This window comes from Lupinus angustifolius, chromosome LG20, assembly GCF_001865875.1.
Source record: "Lupinus angustifolius cultivar Tanjil chromosome LG20, LupAngTanjil_v1.0, whole genome shotgun sequence".
Taxonomy (NCBI): Eukaryota; Viridiplantae; Streptophyta; class Magnoliopsida; order Fabales; family Fabaceae; genus Lupinus; species Lupinus angustifolius.
The window spans coordinates 1,366,508-1,382,772 of record NC_032028.1 but is presented as its reverse complement, the minus strand read 5'-3'; the positions used below and the strand labels follow the sequence as shown (position 1 = coordinate 1,382,772).

The 16,265-nt window shown below is 30.5% G+C and overlaps 2 protein-coding genes across 4 annotated transcripts; one reads left to right on the top strand and one right to left on the bottom strand.

Moving 5' to 3' along the window:
• On the top strand, nucleotides 1,896–3,776 carry LOC109336758 (BSD domain-containing protein 1-like). 2 transcript variants are annotated; one of them, XM_019573555.1, is made up of 2 exons: nucleotides 1,896–2,109; nucleotides 2,149–3,776. In XM_019573555.1, the coding sequence occupies exons 1-2, from the start codon at nucleotides 2,013–2,015 to the stop codon at nucleotides 3,489–3,491; spliced, it is 1,440 nt and encodes a 479-aa protein (XP_019429100.1). In that variant the 5' UTR covers nucleotides 1,896–2,012; the 3' UTR covers nucleotides 3,492–3,776. The 2 variants fall into 2 exon arrangements, with proteins under 2 accessions (XP_019429100.1, XP_019429099.1); XM_019573554.1 differs by having other exon boundaries at nucleotides 1,896–3,776.
• On the bottom strand, nucleotides 4,530–10,001 carry LOC109336627. Of its 2 annotated transcripts, XM_019573340.1 has the most exons (8): nucleotides 9,373–10,001; nucleotides 7,196–7,325; nucleotides 6,941–7,058; nucleotides 6,368–6,469; nucleotides 6,084–6,199; nucleotides 5,831–5,985; nucleotides 4,896–5,416; nucleotides 4,530–4,680 (listed from the first exon to the last, which is right to left on the bottom strand). In XM_019573340.1, the coding sequence occupies exons 1-7, from the start codon at nucleotides 9,876–9,878 to the stop codon at nucleotides 4,939–4,941; spliced, it is 1,605 nt and encodes a 534-aa protein (XP_019428885.1). In that variant the 5' UTR covers nucleotides 9,879–10,001; the 3' UTR covers nucleotides 4,530–4,680; nucleotides 4,896–4,938. The 2 variants fall into 2 exon arrangements, with proteins under 2 accessions (XP_019428885.1, XP_019428883.1); XM_019573338.1 differs by having other exon boundaries at nucleotides 4,530–5,416.

The following is a 16,265-nucleotide window of genomic DNA, read 5'->3' as shown; positions in this document are numbered from 1 at the left end:
AAAAAAAAAAAAAAAATATGTATGCATTAATAATGTATGAGTCACTCCATAATCTACTATTAAAATTTGATCTTGACCATGATTATCATTTTCATGCAAAGAAGAAAATATGATAAGTAGCTTGATGTGCCTATTACATGATTTATAATAAGGTGGGCTAATTTTTTTATAAATATGTTAAATTTTAAAAAATGCACTTTGTTAAAATAAAAACATTTCCAAAAAAGTATTTTTAAAGAAAAACACTTTTTAAAAATAATTTTTCACATGATTTTTTGAACTTTTGAAAAAATATTTTCACAACATTTTATAAAGATGTGATGTTTAAGGTTTCACATGTAAACTTTTTAATGGATATTTAGATACGGTAGTATTTAAGAACAATATTTTTTACTAAAATACATCATATTTGTATGTCTTACCATTGATATTAGCATTATCTAAGCAAGAAAATGATACTTGAGATAATAAATGAAATTGAAAAGCAATAGACAACGTCTGTTTTTTTTGGATATATTAAATATTCATATATATATATATATATATAGATATAATAGATGAATTTAAATTCATCAAATATTAAAGATATTTCATTAGATTATATTCAGTTAAATACATCAGCTTTAATTGATGAATTTCATTTTTCAGCATTTAAACCGATTCTGAGTTGTTGATAATTTTGTCTTATCTATCTAAAATGTCTATTAAGTCTATCAAGTCAATCAAATTAATTATATTACATATTAATATTATTGTAAGTGAGGAAATTATTATATATAAAATTTAAATATATAATCCGTTTAAATAGATGCCTAGTAACCTATTTGAAGACTCGATAAAAGAATAATATTAGGAGATCTATTTATTTTATGAGTAAGTTAAAAAAACATATTTCATATTCTAGCCATTCATTCTAAAAAAAATCAACAATTTGAATTAGTAAATCTGAATAATTAGATTTTTGTAAAATAAATGATAAAAATGTAAAATAACGTTTTTAACTCACTTAAGTTGATTCTCTCCTAAAATCGGATGAGATTTTTATTTTATTGACGGGAGAGAAATGTATTTATTGATTAATACATACACGTATTAATTACCTTTATCAAGATTTATCAATACAATTTGTCAATTTGGTAGTGGTTTTCAAATGTATTGTAATCAAAATAAGAAATCAGAGCACATGAAATCATCTCTTTAATCGAATATTGACTTCAAATTTTTTGTTGTATAAGATGGTCATTGGCTATTTATATTTTTTTTAATTAAAGACCTTTTTTTATTTTGCGAGTAAGGAATTAGTTCATTTTAAAATATAAAAATCATTTATTTGCAAATATTTTATCTCAAAATTAATTAGTTATATCAAGAATAGTATCCATATATATTAAAATTATGCCTAATACAATAAAACATGGGTGTTTCACTTACTTCACAACAATAAATATCACTTTAGGTATTATTAAACATGTAAATAGTCTTCTCCTTCCAATGATGTTTTTAGTTATTGACAAACAAAATATTATTTTACACACAAAGAAACAAATGGAAAAAAGAATTAGTAATCATTGGAAATATTTGTTTTGAAAAGACAAAGGAATTAAATAAAATGAACATGAATTTAGATTATGCCATCCACATTTAGTACTTTTTTATATTTATAATACATTTTTTACTAATTGATATATTGATGATAAATAGTACCTTTTTAAAAACAATGTTCCCTTTTTACATTATTTTTATTTGTTTTTATTTTATTTTATAGAATGGTTGTTTTATTTTAAAAATAATTGAAAATTAGAAATATAATATTCCACGTAGTTGGACTAATATTAAATTTTAATTACTCACTATACTAGATCCTAATTTTAAAAGAACATGTGACATATATTTCTTCCAAAAATGTATGAAAGCTTCTTGTGTGCAGAAACAATTACCTCATTCTTCTTTTATCATTCTCGCCCAAAAATAATCGAACTTGTTACCCTCCGATCTCTCTTTCACGATTCCTAATGAATTTCTTCAATTCCGTTTTCGATGATTCCCCTCAATCCGAATCCAATGATGCCTCACACAACATAGACCAATTACACGACCCTGATCACAATTCGCCATCGGAACAAAGCCCAATAACACAGAATTCCGGCGCCGGTGCCGGCGCGTGGAACTTCGGCGGTCTGATCCAAACCCTAACAACAAAATCCGAATCAATAATCGAAACCTACCGTCGCGATCTGCACGAATTCAGCACCGGTTTGAAGAAAGAGATCGAGGTCGCGCAAGGTTCTCTTGGAACGGTTACTCACGTCATCGACGAGTTCGGAAACACTGTCGTTAAAGGAACGGCTCAGATCATATCTAAAGGTAAGGATGCGATCCTAGCTGTTGATCTCGATTCTGATTCACATAACAGTAATAACACTCCTAAACACAGACTCAGTAACATTAGCGATAAGAGCTTGAATTCGAAACGGTATAGTAGGTTTGATGCTCAGGTTCGTGCGATTCAGGTTGATGCTAGCACTTACACTGAGGGGCCTGAGGATTTGGATGAGTATAATAAGTGGAAATTAGAGTTTTCATTGGATGGGAAAAGTGAGGAAATTGAGGGTTTTTTAAAGGAGAATGATGCTATGGAGAATTTTCATAACAGGATTGTTCCAAACAATGTTGATAATGAAACTTTCTGGTATAGATATTATTATAAGGTTTATAGGCTCAAGAAGGCTGAGGATGTGAGGGCTAGGCTTGTTAGGAGAATGTCAAGGGAAGATGAGGATTTGACTTGGGATGTCGAGGATGATGATGATGATGATGACAATGTTGAGGAGGAGGAGGCTGAAGCTAAGCCCGAGCTTGTGACCAATATGGAGATTGGGAGTGAAAGTAAGGGTAAAACTGTAGATACTAATCTGCCGATTGGTAGTTCTGGCACTAGCGACGAGGAGGGAACAAAAAGATTGAATGCAGAAAAGGAGCGGAATGCAGGAGAGGAGGGGTCTATGGTTGAGAGGAAAGACGATTTAGTGCAAAATGAGGAACTTGGCAATAAGATGGATGAGACTGTTGAGGACTCACAAGTTGAGAATTCTGGAGTTGTTAATGAGGTGGATGGTGAAAAGAAGGAAACTGTTGATGAAGCTGGTGTTGGCAAAGCATCAAAGTCGGAAGTGGAGAATGCTATGAACATAAATGATTCTGCAGCCACCTCTGATGAGAAAGAGATAACAGAAGAAAAGACTGACGATGCCAAATCTACTGATAAAAATAATGAGCCTTCAAAGGTTGGAAGTCAGCACTCGGCACACGATGATGAGGAGGACTTTGGGTGGGATGAGATTGAAGATCTTAGCAGTTTTGATGATAAGAAAGCAACTGGGAGTGATAGCAGAAGCGAGGTTGATTTGCGGAAGCGCCTTAGTGCTGCAGAGGCAGAGGAAGACCTGAGTTGGGACATTGAAGATGATGATGATGAACCTGCTAAGCCTTGAGACATTTGATGCATCCCGTTCTGATTTCTTGAGAGGAATATATATGTACATATATGTGTGTATTATTTTGACAAAGGAAAATTTCCTACTCTTTTGTTTTTGTATTTGATTAAATTGGTGGTAGAAGTATGGCCATCTGTTCATAAAATGCTTGAAAAGAAAATATTTCTAAATCAATATCTCCTCATTTATGGTTTACCATTGTTTTAGATGTTTACAACAAAATATGGTGACCTCAATCAAATAAATATACTATATCCATGTTGGATATGTTACACTTTCTTTCACTCTGGATTTGATAGTCATTAGTATTAATCATTAACAATTATGGATGACAACTGAATCCATCATTCCATCCATCTTGAAGTCAATTAGCCATGTTCTCTCCAACGATGTCGTCAAGCTATGCACTCATCTGTTGCATCAAATAATAAAACAATTAACCATTTATATGCATATGGCAGAACCAGAGTAATGTTTGGGTATGCTAACAAAAATTTCAATCATGATATATCATTAAAAACACAGTAGCTTACTTGAGAGCTTTGGGTGCATTCTGAACTTCAGTTGCTTCTATGGCTTTATGAATTGTTGGTCTTCAGCTTCCATATCTAATGAAATTCCTTCTGATGATTCATAGTAGTTTCCCTACTCTTCATGGTGTATTCTACCCTTGGCAAACACTGTAATATGATATTGTTACTTTTTATTTACCTATACTCAAGCTAATCAATTATTTGAATTGTAAACACTCTATTCACATGTGTTATGTTGTGACTTCTGAGGAACTTGTATAACCGAGGTAGTCTTGTATATGCTTAACATATGACCCGGTTAAATTTCCTCACATAACATTGGACATTTTTTATTTTCTCTGTATTTTGTTTTTATCGTTTTCACTAAGTTGGAATCTTATGTTGCTATTGACTGTGCAGTGACTTTAAGATGTGATGAGATGAAATTCTCATATTCCTACAGCCGTGGAGCTCTACTGACATGCAATTACTATCAGAGAATGCTTATATAAAAACTGCAAAGTAAGTAGAGGATCATAACTATGCATCCCGTGCTGATTTGACTTGTTTAAAATGATGATCTAACTTAAATTATCATTCTTACAAAAATCTAGCGTCAAATAATTCACACTCTTCAATTTTGAAAGTTTGTTCTCTCTACTAAAGCTCTTGCCCTGATTGCCAAACGCATTAATAAGGAAAAAGAAACAAAAAAAACCATTGTGAACACTAAACACAACTACAATCTAATCTATGTAAGGGGAAAGGATGAAAAATGAAATTAATGAAACGAACTCTTCTTGCAGCACCCGGGGCTGGTACTGTCTGTCTGTACAACAAAGTAGAATGCTCCAGAATGATGATCAAATAGCTGAGGCGTGAAAGCCGCCTGGTTCACATTCACCCTAGGCTGCTTCAGAACTAAAGTGTTCTTATCCTTCAACACTGATGCTGGGTTCAGAAGTGGACTGTCCCGTGTGTGGTTCGACGGGGGGAGGCAATGGCAGAAACCTTCCTTTTTGAGCACGTGGTGGAAGATGCCTTTCTGGTTTTCTGGGTGGCGCATTCCATGGCAAGAAAACTCCAGTGCCACTACCATCTACTTTGCGGGGGTTCAATTCCATAGGGCGCATAGGAGTTATCATCATCATTGGACCACGAAACATTCCCCATTTAGGCATCATACCCATACCCTCATACCCACTTACAGCTCCATTTGGCATAGTATATGGGCTAGCAATGGCAGGTTGCCAAAGAGTCATTGCACTTGTCATGGCAGGAGTTGGTGTTTGGGAATGGTTGGAGTCTGGCCTCACTCTGAAGAAGGTGATGCTGACCCTTCTGTTAGGAGATGGACACATTACGTGCCTTGCCATGTCAGCACTATTCCCTCTCATCACGACAAGAGACCTGCAATTATAAGGTGTTAGGTTGTTGCATGTTACTCTTCAATTTAAAATATAAGTAGTGCCATATATGATCAGCTCAATTTCATTGCAGAAGACACAAGCTTACTTACCAAGAGAAAACAAAATGGAAAAAATGCATTTTCATGTGATGCTTACAATAGTGATCATAATAAACAATTCAAACCATATCAGTATATCTGGATGCAGCCTTTAATAGGATGTTAGGAACAAATGCTCAACAGAACTAAACGGCCTGAAGCCACAGTCATATGATACTGTCTTGGCCTAATATTCACTTACATGGCGTCTTACAAAAGTTGAAGGTACTTCTTCCTTTGTATCCAGCAGAAACTAGAATCTTAATTAATAAATGTTAGTTTAGGACTGCAAAGAGTATAAGTTCTTTGATATGTACCCCTTCTTCAGTGAGAGCATGAGCTGCCCCTTGTAGTTCCCGTCATTTTCACTCGTAAGGATACGCCCAAAAGCCATAGTAGATTCAGAGAGTAGAAGAGTGGACAGAGGTTGATCAAGATGTGGTGGTTTCAGGAATGGCTGAGAAAATTCGCCCTAAAACATAGTGAAATATAAAAAAGGTAAGAGATGTTAGTAAATGACATTTCTACCTATTGGCAGAAAATAGTAGCAAGAAAAAGTGCAATATCTACCTCTTCAAAAAAGTTAATGATACAACCATTTGGCCTTTTGTACTGTGGAACTAATTGCCATTGGATAAGGTGGTCAATGACACGTTCAAGAAGTGCTGGGATTGGCTCTATGTTGGCTGTAAACAAAAAATGAATAAAGAAAGAAAATCACAGAACATCACTATAGTTTAGAGTAATGATGCAATATTTGGGTCTTGGGATGATAAGGACCAAGTTACAGTTTTGTTAAGGTAAAGAAAAACTACTACATATTTTTCAATTTACTTTTAGATCATATTTCTTACTTTTTGTATCCTCCTTAATCTGTCCAAATATTGGAACACCCAGTTGAATCAGCTCTCTCTTGTTGCCTTTCATCTGTTTGTTGAACAGTATAAAAGTTTCACCTACATTTGCATAAGAAGACTCGCTTAGTATTTTAAAGACTGCTGACAATAACCCAGTTTGCGTTAATGGTTATTTGTTTTAATCTGTCATGTGATTGATGAGAAAGAAGCCAAACAAATATGGTGAAGACATAAAGTCATAATAATATCAAAGAGAGATCATAGTACTTTTTTAAATGTTCAGTTTGTTACTAATTAAATAGAAAGAGCGTTGTTGTCTGATTGCGTACAATAACAAAAGTCTTAATCCCATAAGAATGGGTCAGGTACATTAACGTCATAAAACTTTGCTTGTGTGGTGTAAGTCAATAAAATGAAGAACTTATTATATAACCGCAAAAATAAACTGGTGTTCCCATATATAGTGCTGGTCTTGATATTTAACTTTTTGTAACAAGTAGAACATTGTTGTTGCCATATATAGTGTTGCTATAAGTTGGCATGAAATAAAGAAATAGAACATGAGAGTACCTGAGAGTTCCCCATTCTGGCCAGCAGTATGGAGCTCATTCACAAATTCTGTCAGCTTGTAGAGTTCTGAATCAGTGAAAATGTCCTCATATAATTTCAATCCTTTCACAACATTCACCTGCCCAACATAATCACCTATAATCAGCACATAGCCAGCTGTGGCTTCTAATTGCATAAACTAGTGAGGGTATGTACTGAGTACGGGCTTCTACATTTAAAAGGGTGTAATGTGAGTTTGTAAAAGAAAAAACTTGCCATATGGCCCTTTATTGACTCCTTTGCTGTGAAACCTTTTGTCAACTTAATCTGTGAAGAACGTCCTTCGCATTCTTCATGATTGGAACATATATTAATGTTTATCGAATTGGCCTGCATTTCTAGAGTTGAATGCAAGTTTTAATACCCCAAAAAAGAATATTATAATGTAACACATTTAGAATTCAGAAATACAATTGAGAACACTTGTACCCTCTGTTTGTATTATACACAACATGGGCTGCAAATGATACCTCAACTTAAATAAAAAATATATTTAATACAATACACTTAGAAAGGTAACAAAGTGCACTGTATGATCATTAACCCTCGGTTAATTTTGCTATCTGTATTAATTCCTACACAGCATTATTGCTACTATTTTAACAGAAATTTCACTGTATAGCACTTCTTTAAATTTTTGTTTACTTTGTGAAGTTAATTAAGAAACATATGATACGCTCTTCCAAAAAAATAGTTATTCGTTGGTGTCTAATGTCCACCATCAATGTCAATCCAGTATATAGTAACAAGTGAGGAAGGCCAAGGCCAAAGCAAGCAGAACATTAAATGTCTGTATTAGGAATAAATATATCTACCTGCCTGCACTTGTTTCCTTTTCCGAGACATAATAAATTAACTAAGGTGAGATTCTGTTCCTCACTAAAAAAAGTGTGTTTACATTTCAACAGACCGGTAATAAAAAAATTAAAAATGATAAATTTAAAGTTGTGCAAATATTTTAAGAAATTTTTGACTAAAATTCAGTAAAAAGATAAGTAATAAATAATAGTATATTAAAAATAATGTAAAATATAACTAAATATTTAGTTTCTAAAAGATAAAAAAACAAAAAATAAAACATTAAAATAAAATTAAACAAACAGAGTAAATTATTTACCAGATCATCAACCATTCAACATCGCCCTCGAATGAAGACAAGTTTGACCCGCCATCTGGAAGGTTAGAACCTCAACCTTTTCAACAAAGGGCATATAGGGATCCGCACCCAAATTGTCTAATTACAATTTACAAGTACCAGAGCTCAACATTTATCAACCCATTCTTTTAAAAAAATGATATTACAGAAACCCTAATCAAATATCAGTTAAAAAGGTCTCATATTAGGTTTTTTAGTGGAATGGGATGATCTCATTTATAATTAAAAAATTTATTTATAAATATAAAATTTTATATAATTAATAATAATGCATAATTATATTAGAGTAATATTTTTTTCATTTTTTTATGGGAGTAGTGATCTATTTTTTAATTTCAAATAAACCATCTAGTTCAATTTTTAGGTTATTTCAACTTAATAAGGTCGGATAGAAATTTATCATGTTCAAAATGGTCAAATCCATCGTCCAAATAATACCACAAATCAAAAATAATTTTAAATACAGTCAATTATTGGACCGATCATACTATCTGGTCTAGTTGTCACGATCTAATTTTACCATATGGGTTTGCTTTGTCTAAAAGAATCATGAATAGAACAGTCATCAAAATTAGATGAGTCAAAAATGTTAAACTAATCAACTCTATTATTGCGCAACAGAAAATTGACTCTAAAACTATGAGACGGCATAAAAAATATCAAATTCACACATCGGATTCGATGGCAAGTATCATTTGGTCCCCTTTCGTTGCAAAACAACAGCAGTGCAAACTTGATATAAATTTGCACCCATACATATTTTATTACCAAAACTTGAATAGAGAAAAATAAAAATAAAACTAAAGTTTGCTTCCTTTAAAAACAATCACGCATAAAGTTTTTCTGGAAATAAAAATAATAGTTGGTTAACTTTTTATTACCAATAAAGTATTAGCCATAAAAATAACTTTAATTCCCTTTCCAGCCAAAGACAAACTAATTCCTCACTGTTTCTTAAAACTTCATTTGAAAAAAACAGAATCTGAGCTCGTCTTCATTTACCTCAGAGAAACAGAAAATAAAACACACACAAATCATTGAAAAAAGATTGGTAAAAAACTTCAATTGGATGACAGTATCATTCAATTCAATTTTCTTAAATTACAAAAAATGCCTACAAATGAAATTATTATTATTTTAATTAAAAATCTGAAAATTATACTGGAGCTAGTGATCTTTACTACTTATGAGGACAATTTTGTTTATTGGCGAAAAAACAAAAAAAGTGTGTAATTTACCTGAATCAGTGATTTCACTCTTGGGTGAATCATATTCATCTTGTTCAGTCTCAGCTTCATTATGATCACTTCCATTTTCAACACTTTCCGTCACTTTCTCATCGCAGCCACTACTCTCAACAACCTTATTCTCCTCACGATCGCCGTTTTCCTCCACCTCCGTCCTCTCCGGCGGCGTTAACGATATGTTCTCGGAAACTTTTCGGAGCTCAAGGGCGACATCGGCAATGGAGTGATACTTCTGCATCTGAAGGACAGGGATCCAGTTGATCCTACGGCGGTGGATAGCAGCGAAGACAGGATCGTAATCGGAGGAGTCACCGAGGTGGCTGAGGTGGGAGCAGAGAGCATCAATGATGGCGTTGGCGGCGGCGAACTCACCGCGGAACCAGGCAAGGATGGCGTCTTTGGCGAAAGAGTCAGAAACGAGCATTGGAGGGAGCGTTGTGGGAGCCACGTGACCAGAGGGAAGTGAATCAGAGGGTGAAGAAGCAGTAACCGCCATGGAAATGGTGAATGATTGAGCTGATCCGAGATATGGGGAACGATGGTGTTAGTGTTGGAAGAAGAAACAGAAAGTGAGAGGTTTGGTTTTCTTTTACACCTTTCCACTTTTGAGTTTCAAAGAATGAAAGACAAGTCACATATTAAGTTAATGTATAATAGCATCGATCCAACAATTTTGTAATTCGGAGCTCGGAACATTCACATGTTTATAGGATTAACTCTTTTTATGAGTATTTTTTATCTACAAACTCGAGTTTGAGATTTTTTTTTGATAGAGCATCTTAGTCGGTACATTCTTATAGTATTTTTATCTAAAATAAAAATATAATAAGAATACTTCTTTCACAATTTTTTATAAAAAATATAGGTCTTAAAATAGAAAGAGTAAGATAGAAACTGTTTATTATTATAAAATATATAAGATATTTTCTCTAGTAAAAAGAACTAAATATTATAAAATAATGTGTAGGTTTTGAATTAAAATGGAATGGGTACTCTACAATGGAGATGTCGTTATGATTTATTTTCATGTCCGCCGTCATATAAATATTAATATATGTATTTTTTATACAATAAATATAGACATGGATATTTGTTTTTTCTTTCTAAATTTGACCATTTTAATGATTATTCTGATTTTTTAAGAAATTAATAACTTTATTTGTATTAAAAATCACAATCGTAAGTGATAACGATATAAAATATATTCCAAAATGTTTTATCGGTTTAATTTTTTCCTTAAAATCAAATAATCATCCAAATTGACATATATCCATTTCACATGAAAGCAAATTCAAAATTTAGATTATTCATCTTTTTAATTTTTTAAAATTTAAGGTCTTGTTGTTTATTCTCTTTCCAAATGTATGCCAGTACCAAAGTCCCACTTCAATTTTTTCACATTTCGTGGGAGGTTATGCAAATTCACTAATCATTTTTTATCCCCAAAAACTCAAGATTAAGCACATGTTTTAATTATAAAAAGCAGCAAAAAAAACTTGAACTTCAATACTCAACTTTCCAACCAACATGTTCGCCTTTTTCAATCAAATAAGAAAAAGGAATGAGAATATTAGAAAGCATAATGGCAATTGGCAAAGTTGGCATTTAGCATCATAAATCAAGTTGGCAAAGCCAAAATAAACAAGTGCAATATATAGTTTAATATGTAAAAGTCATAGCCACACAAGGGATGTGAATCCCACGTCTCATTCATGTCCTGTTTGGTATCTCCATCTAATTAGAAAATTGTATTTAATTAAAAAAATTATAATAACATAAATTTATTTATACACTATTCTATAAAATTTGATTGACTTGATATATAGGGACATGATTTTCTTGGGACAAATAATCTTTGTCCCCGCAAGTGGGTCCTTAGGCCATAGTACCAACCATTTTGATCCTAGTGTTGATTGACTTGATATATAGGGACATGATTTTTTTAGGACAAATAATCTTTATCCCCGCAAATGGGTCCCTTAGGCCATAGTACCAACCATTTTGATCCTAGTGAGGGTGGTGGGGCCAGCGAGAGCGCCTCCATTGTTGGAGGGACTTTGTTAAAAAGTTAGAAGCACCCTTAGCTTGACCTCAAGCCTTGAATTGAACATGTTAAGTTGTTAAATGAATTACATTATTACACATGTGGCATAAAACTTTATTAAATGAATTTTGCATTTTTATCAACACTTTTCCTACATTGAACCTACCTTGGTGTCAAACATAAGGATTCAAATAGATATAATTTATTGGACTTGTTTGGGATGTGATGTAAATATGAAGCATGAGACACTGTTATTGTTTGTTGTTATGACATGACATGTGCCCTATGGCCACCTAACCGCATGCGTAAATATATGTGATGGTGTGTGGACATTGGGAAGGACACTCATATACCCTTAGATGTAAATGTAAAAATGCTCACTTACCTCTCCATTAATGGAGAGGATCCTAACTCATACTTTAAAAGTGACTAGTTATTTATTTACTTTTAAGGAAAAAGTGAGGAACTTGGTAGTAAAAGAAATGTTTCTTTTATTTCTTTCAATGAAAAAGGTTTAGCTGCTTCTAATTCATTTGTTATTTTTTAGGCCTTAAAGAAATGTTTCTTTTCGATCTTTTAAGCTTCTTTAATTGATATTTCAGCATTTCACTGCAATACCAGTTTATTTAGAATAGAAAAAACATTACAAACGACAAGTTATTTTCTTGTGACAATGCAAAATTAAAAATAATAACATGATATTTGGTGCAGGAATGACATCTCTTTCCATTTTCTATTGTCTGAAAAGTAAATGAGTTTTCTTTTAAAAAGGTACTAGAAAATAATTCACTAATAATAGGATGATAGTACTGTATTGGGGTGTTGTTATCAGATATCTAATATCCTAACACTTGTGTTAGACTATGAATAATCCTTTCATATGATTAATAATTAATTTTTAAACTTAATTGTAATTGTATGACTTAAATATATTGTTCTCAATATTTTTTTATAAGAATTATTTTTATTTGAATCACTCTTTCCATAATAATTATTTCTAAGAGCACAATTTGATTATATATAAGCCTTTTGACTAGATCGTGACAAAAAATGGAGAAAAGTATATTATTTTTCCAAAACCTATATCACATTCATTATTGAAAACAATATAATATAAAATGTGTATCATAATAAATTGCAATATATAGCATTGCCAAAATCTTAAACCTACCATTAAGGGTGGAAACAGGTCAGACCACTTATCAGAGGCTTATTATCTGGCCTATAATAGACTAGATCAGGCCAAACTTTTTTCGTAAACAGACCAGACTCAGGCTTTTTAAAAAGCCTGTTTACTTTAACAGGTCAGCTTTAGGCCATCAAAAAAATCTATTAAGCCTAACATGCCGGTCTATTTAGTTATATTATGCAATATATTTATATTTATATAATTTTAATATAAGTAATATTATAATATACATATGTAGTTATAATATAAAAATGTATACAAAAATATAATTTAATTGTTAGGGTTAGAAAAATGTAATTAAAAATATGAATATTAGCATATTTAAATTATACATGATGCCATAGTTCAAGATTATATAGTATAACAGGACTTTAAACAGACTAACAGGTCAGACTTAGGCTTTGAAATTTTTTTAAACAGACTAACAAGTCAGGCTTAGGCTTTGAATTTTTTTTAAACAGACTAACAAGTCAGGCCCAGGCTCTTATATGTTATATAGATTGGGTTTGTTTAAGGCAAAATTTGACATGACTATAGATGTTGTTAATTGGTCTAAGTAAGAAAATGTACGATTCCTTTTTAAGATATGATATTTTGAAATACTTTTCCAACTATTAAATAATATTTCCAAAATGTCAATAGTAAAATAGATATCGCTTACTATATATATATATCACTAGTTTATATATTTTGTTCATTGCTTATTTTATGTCACTTTACCATAGTAGATCAGATAAAACTATCTTATATTATTCGAAAGTCCAAACTTAATTTGACAAGGCATGCCAATAATAATAGGCATTAAATTAAGCAAGCACGCATTCTGCCAATAATAAGCAGATACATTTTCTTTAATAGTGTGACCATTGCACCAACTAAAAGACTTCTACTTCCTACCAAATCATATTCATATTATATATGAATCTTAATCTTTTCAATCAACTATACATATTATATTTATACGAATCTTAATCTTTTCAGTAAACTATACAGATATAATTTAGCTCTGGTGGTTTATATAATATCCTCTATAATATAATTAATATATAGTTTATCCATTGACTTGATTGAGCTTTTTCACTCAAATTGTTTGAGTAAATAACCACATTTTTGTCATAAATGTATTTATAATAAGTAGAACTTTGAAAATGATCATATAAATAAGATCAAAATAAAAACTTTAAAAAATAATCTTATAAAAAAGACCACTAAAAATATAAAAACTATGAGAGGTTTGTATAGGTGTAAAAAATGAGGGATGATGTATAATTAACTCTATTTTTTATTTAAGTATTAATAATGGTTAAAACATATATAATGGATAATAATATAATGAAAATGTGAAAAACTTTTGCACAATATATGCGCATACTATTTTTCTTTGCCAACTTCTATAAGATAAATATATATCCCATCAAGGAATCTATTAGGTCCATACAAGCACTCACCTCCAACATACCATTGTAGTTAGGGACAACAAGTACCATCCAATTCGCATTTATGTTTATACAACTTTAAGTATATCATCCTCATTTTAAATAGAGAATTCAATTACATATATATGGGTCAACCAAATAAACTAAGATCTTATTCACATTTAAATTTATAGGTAACTAGAGTAAGGTATACCATCCAATTTCATATTATAATAATTACCCTTAGCAATCATAATGTCTTAACTTATATAATGTAGAATATTATAAATGAATAATAAAGTATTAGGTATAAAGCTGCTATGTTATTGTGCAAAGCAAAATGAAAATCATATATATTGTACACAAAGCTATGGGGAACCCATTATGACTTGACTTGTATGGTGCAATTACTGAACATCTCCATTTCAACTCCACTCTTAAAATTATTTTGAAGCAAAAAGTGAATGATAAGTGGGTGTTTGAATATATATTTCAAACAAATACCACTAATGAATTATTTGATTATGAGGTAGTAAATTATGCTAATTTATGATATTGTGGTTTAATCACATTATGTATGCGTAAGCTTTAACCTTTTAAGATATGCAATTGTCTCTTTAAATAAATATTTTTTCCATTAATTTAACTTTGACCTTATAAATTAGCTGAAATAAAATCTTAACTAACTCTTTATTGATATATTCGATCTATATTTGAATCTAGTGTTAATTTGAATCTAGATTCATGGAAATTTTGTAAGGAAATAATGGTCAAATATCATAAATTTGAATCAACTAATTTATTTAATTAAAACAATAATCTCAACATTAATTTTATATTAATTATTTAAATGAGTCAAACGAAATCTTCCTAATTTAAAATAATTTTTCTAATATATGTGGCGTTATATATAAAAGTTTTTTATACTGTTAATTTTTCGTTTATTATTTTTTCTTATATAACCAAAAATATCTCTCACCCTATGAATTAAAAATTAATCCATTTCAATAGTGCAAGGTTGTTAGAGATGACAATATTATCCATAATTCATGCAAATTCAAGAAAATTAAATTTATCCACTAAAGTTAATGAATTTAATGTGATAATAATCTAGTGGGTAACTTTATAATGAATGCATTTGAATGAATATTCAATTCATCCAAAAACAAATATTCAAAAAATTGTGTTATTTGTTTTTCAATTTCATTCAATATCTAAACTCTCACTTCTTTATAGTACTTTGAATTTTTATTAAATTGAGATCAATTATAGAACATGTGGACATTGTTAATATTTTTTTTAAGTAGATAACATATATAAAGATTGGAACCATAAATATAATATGCTTATAAAATATTGAAAAAACTATTTTTTAAGTTAAAAAAAAAGAATTTAAGAAAAAAATTAAAATTACTTTTTCAAAAATAATATATATACTTGTTAATGGTTTTTAAAACTCATTTTCTTACAAACGTGCTTTTAAAATTTATTTTTCTGAAATAGTGGTTTTTAAAAGAATAATTTTTTTCAATCGTGTACGAGTTAATATTTCTTCATTATTTTTTATTCGTTACAATATAGTATGAGAGTTATTTAAATAATATTCCATTAGAATTATTGACGCATTTTATAATTATTAACTAAAAATACCTAAGAGATATCATATATTATACATTTGGATTTGTCTATGCAATATATCATATTTTATTTAACGTAATTACACTTATCACATTTTTTTGTTTAAAAAATCTCACTTATTTCACGTGCATATGTAGTTAATGTAATGTACATATATAAATAAGGTGTTTTGTGTATGTACAACAAATAAATGATTGATTTATATAATTTTACTGAAATTCATGAGTATTAGTATAAAATGGATAAGATATCCATATATCCAAATCTATGAAATTTGAGTAATGGATTTGATGAATATGAATCCATCTATTAAATTTGGATATTAATAGGTTGAATAATTTAAATGAATTTGTAGAGATTGATGAATAATTTTCTATCAATTCATTATAATTGAAATATAGATTTATCTATTTTTCACCCATAATAATTGTTCATAAGCTCTAAAATAAATCACGTTTCTAATGTTATCAATCAATAGAGATTTAGCACACAAAAATTGTTCACCGGCCAAACTCTATTTATTCATATTTACGGCTGCTAGAAAGTGAAGCAGATGATGTATTTATTATCTTTTTCGATAATAAAATATGGGATAAA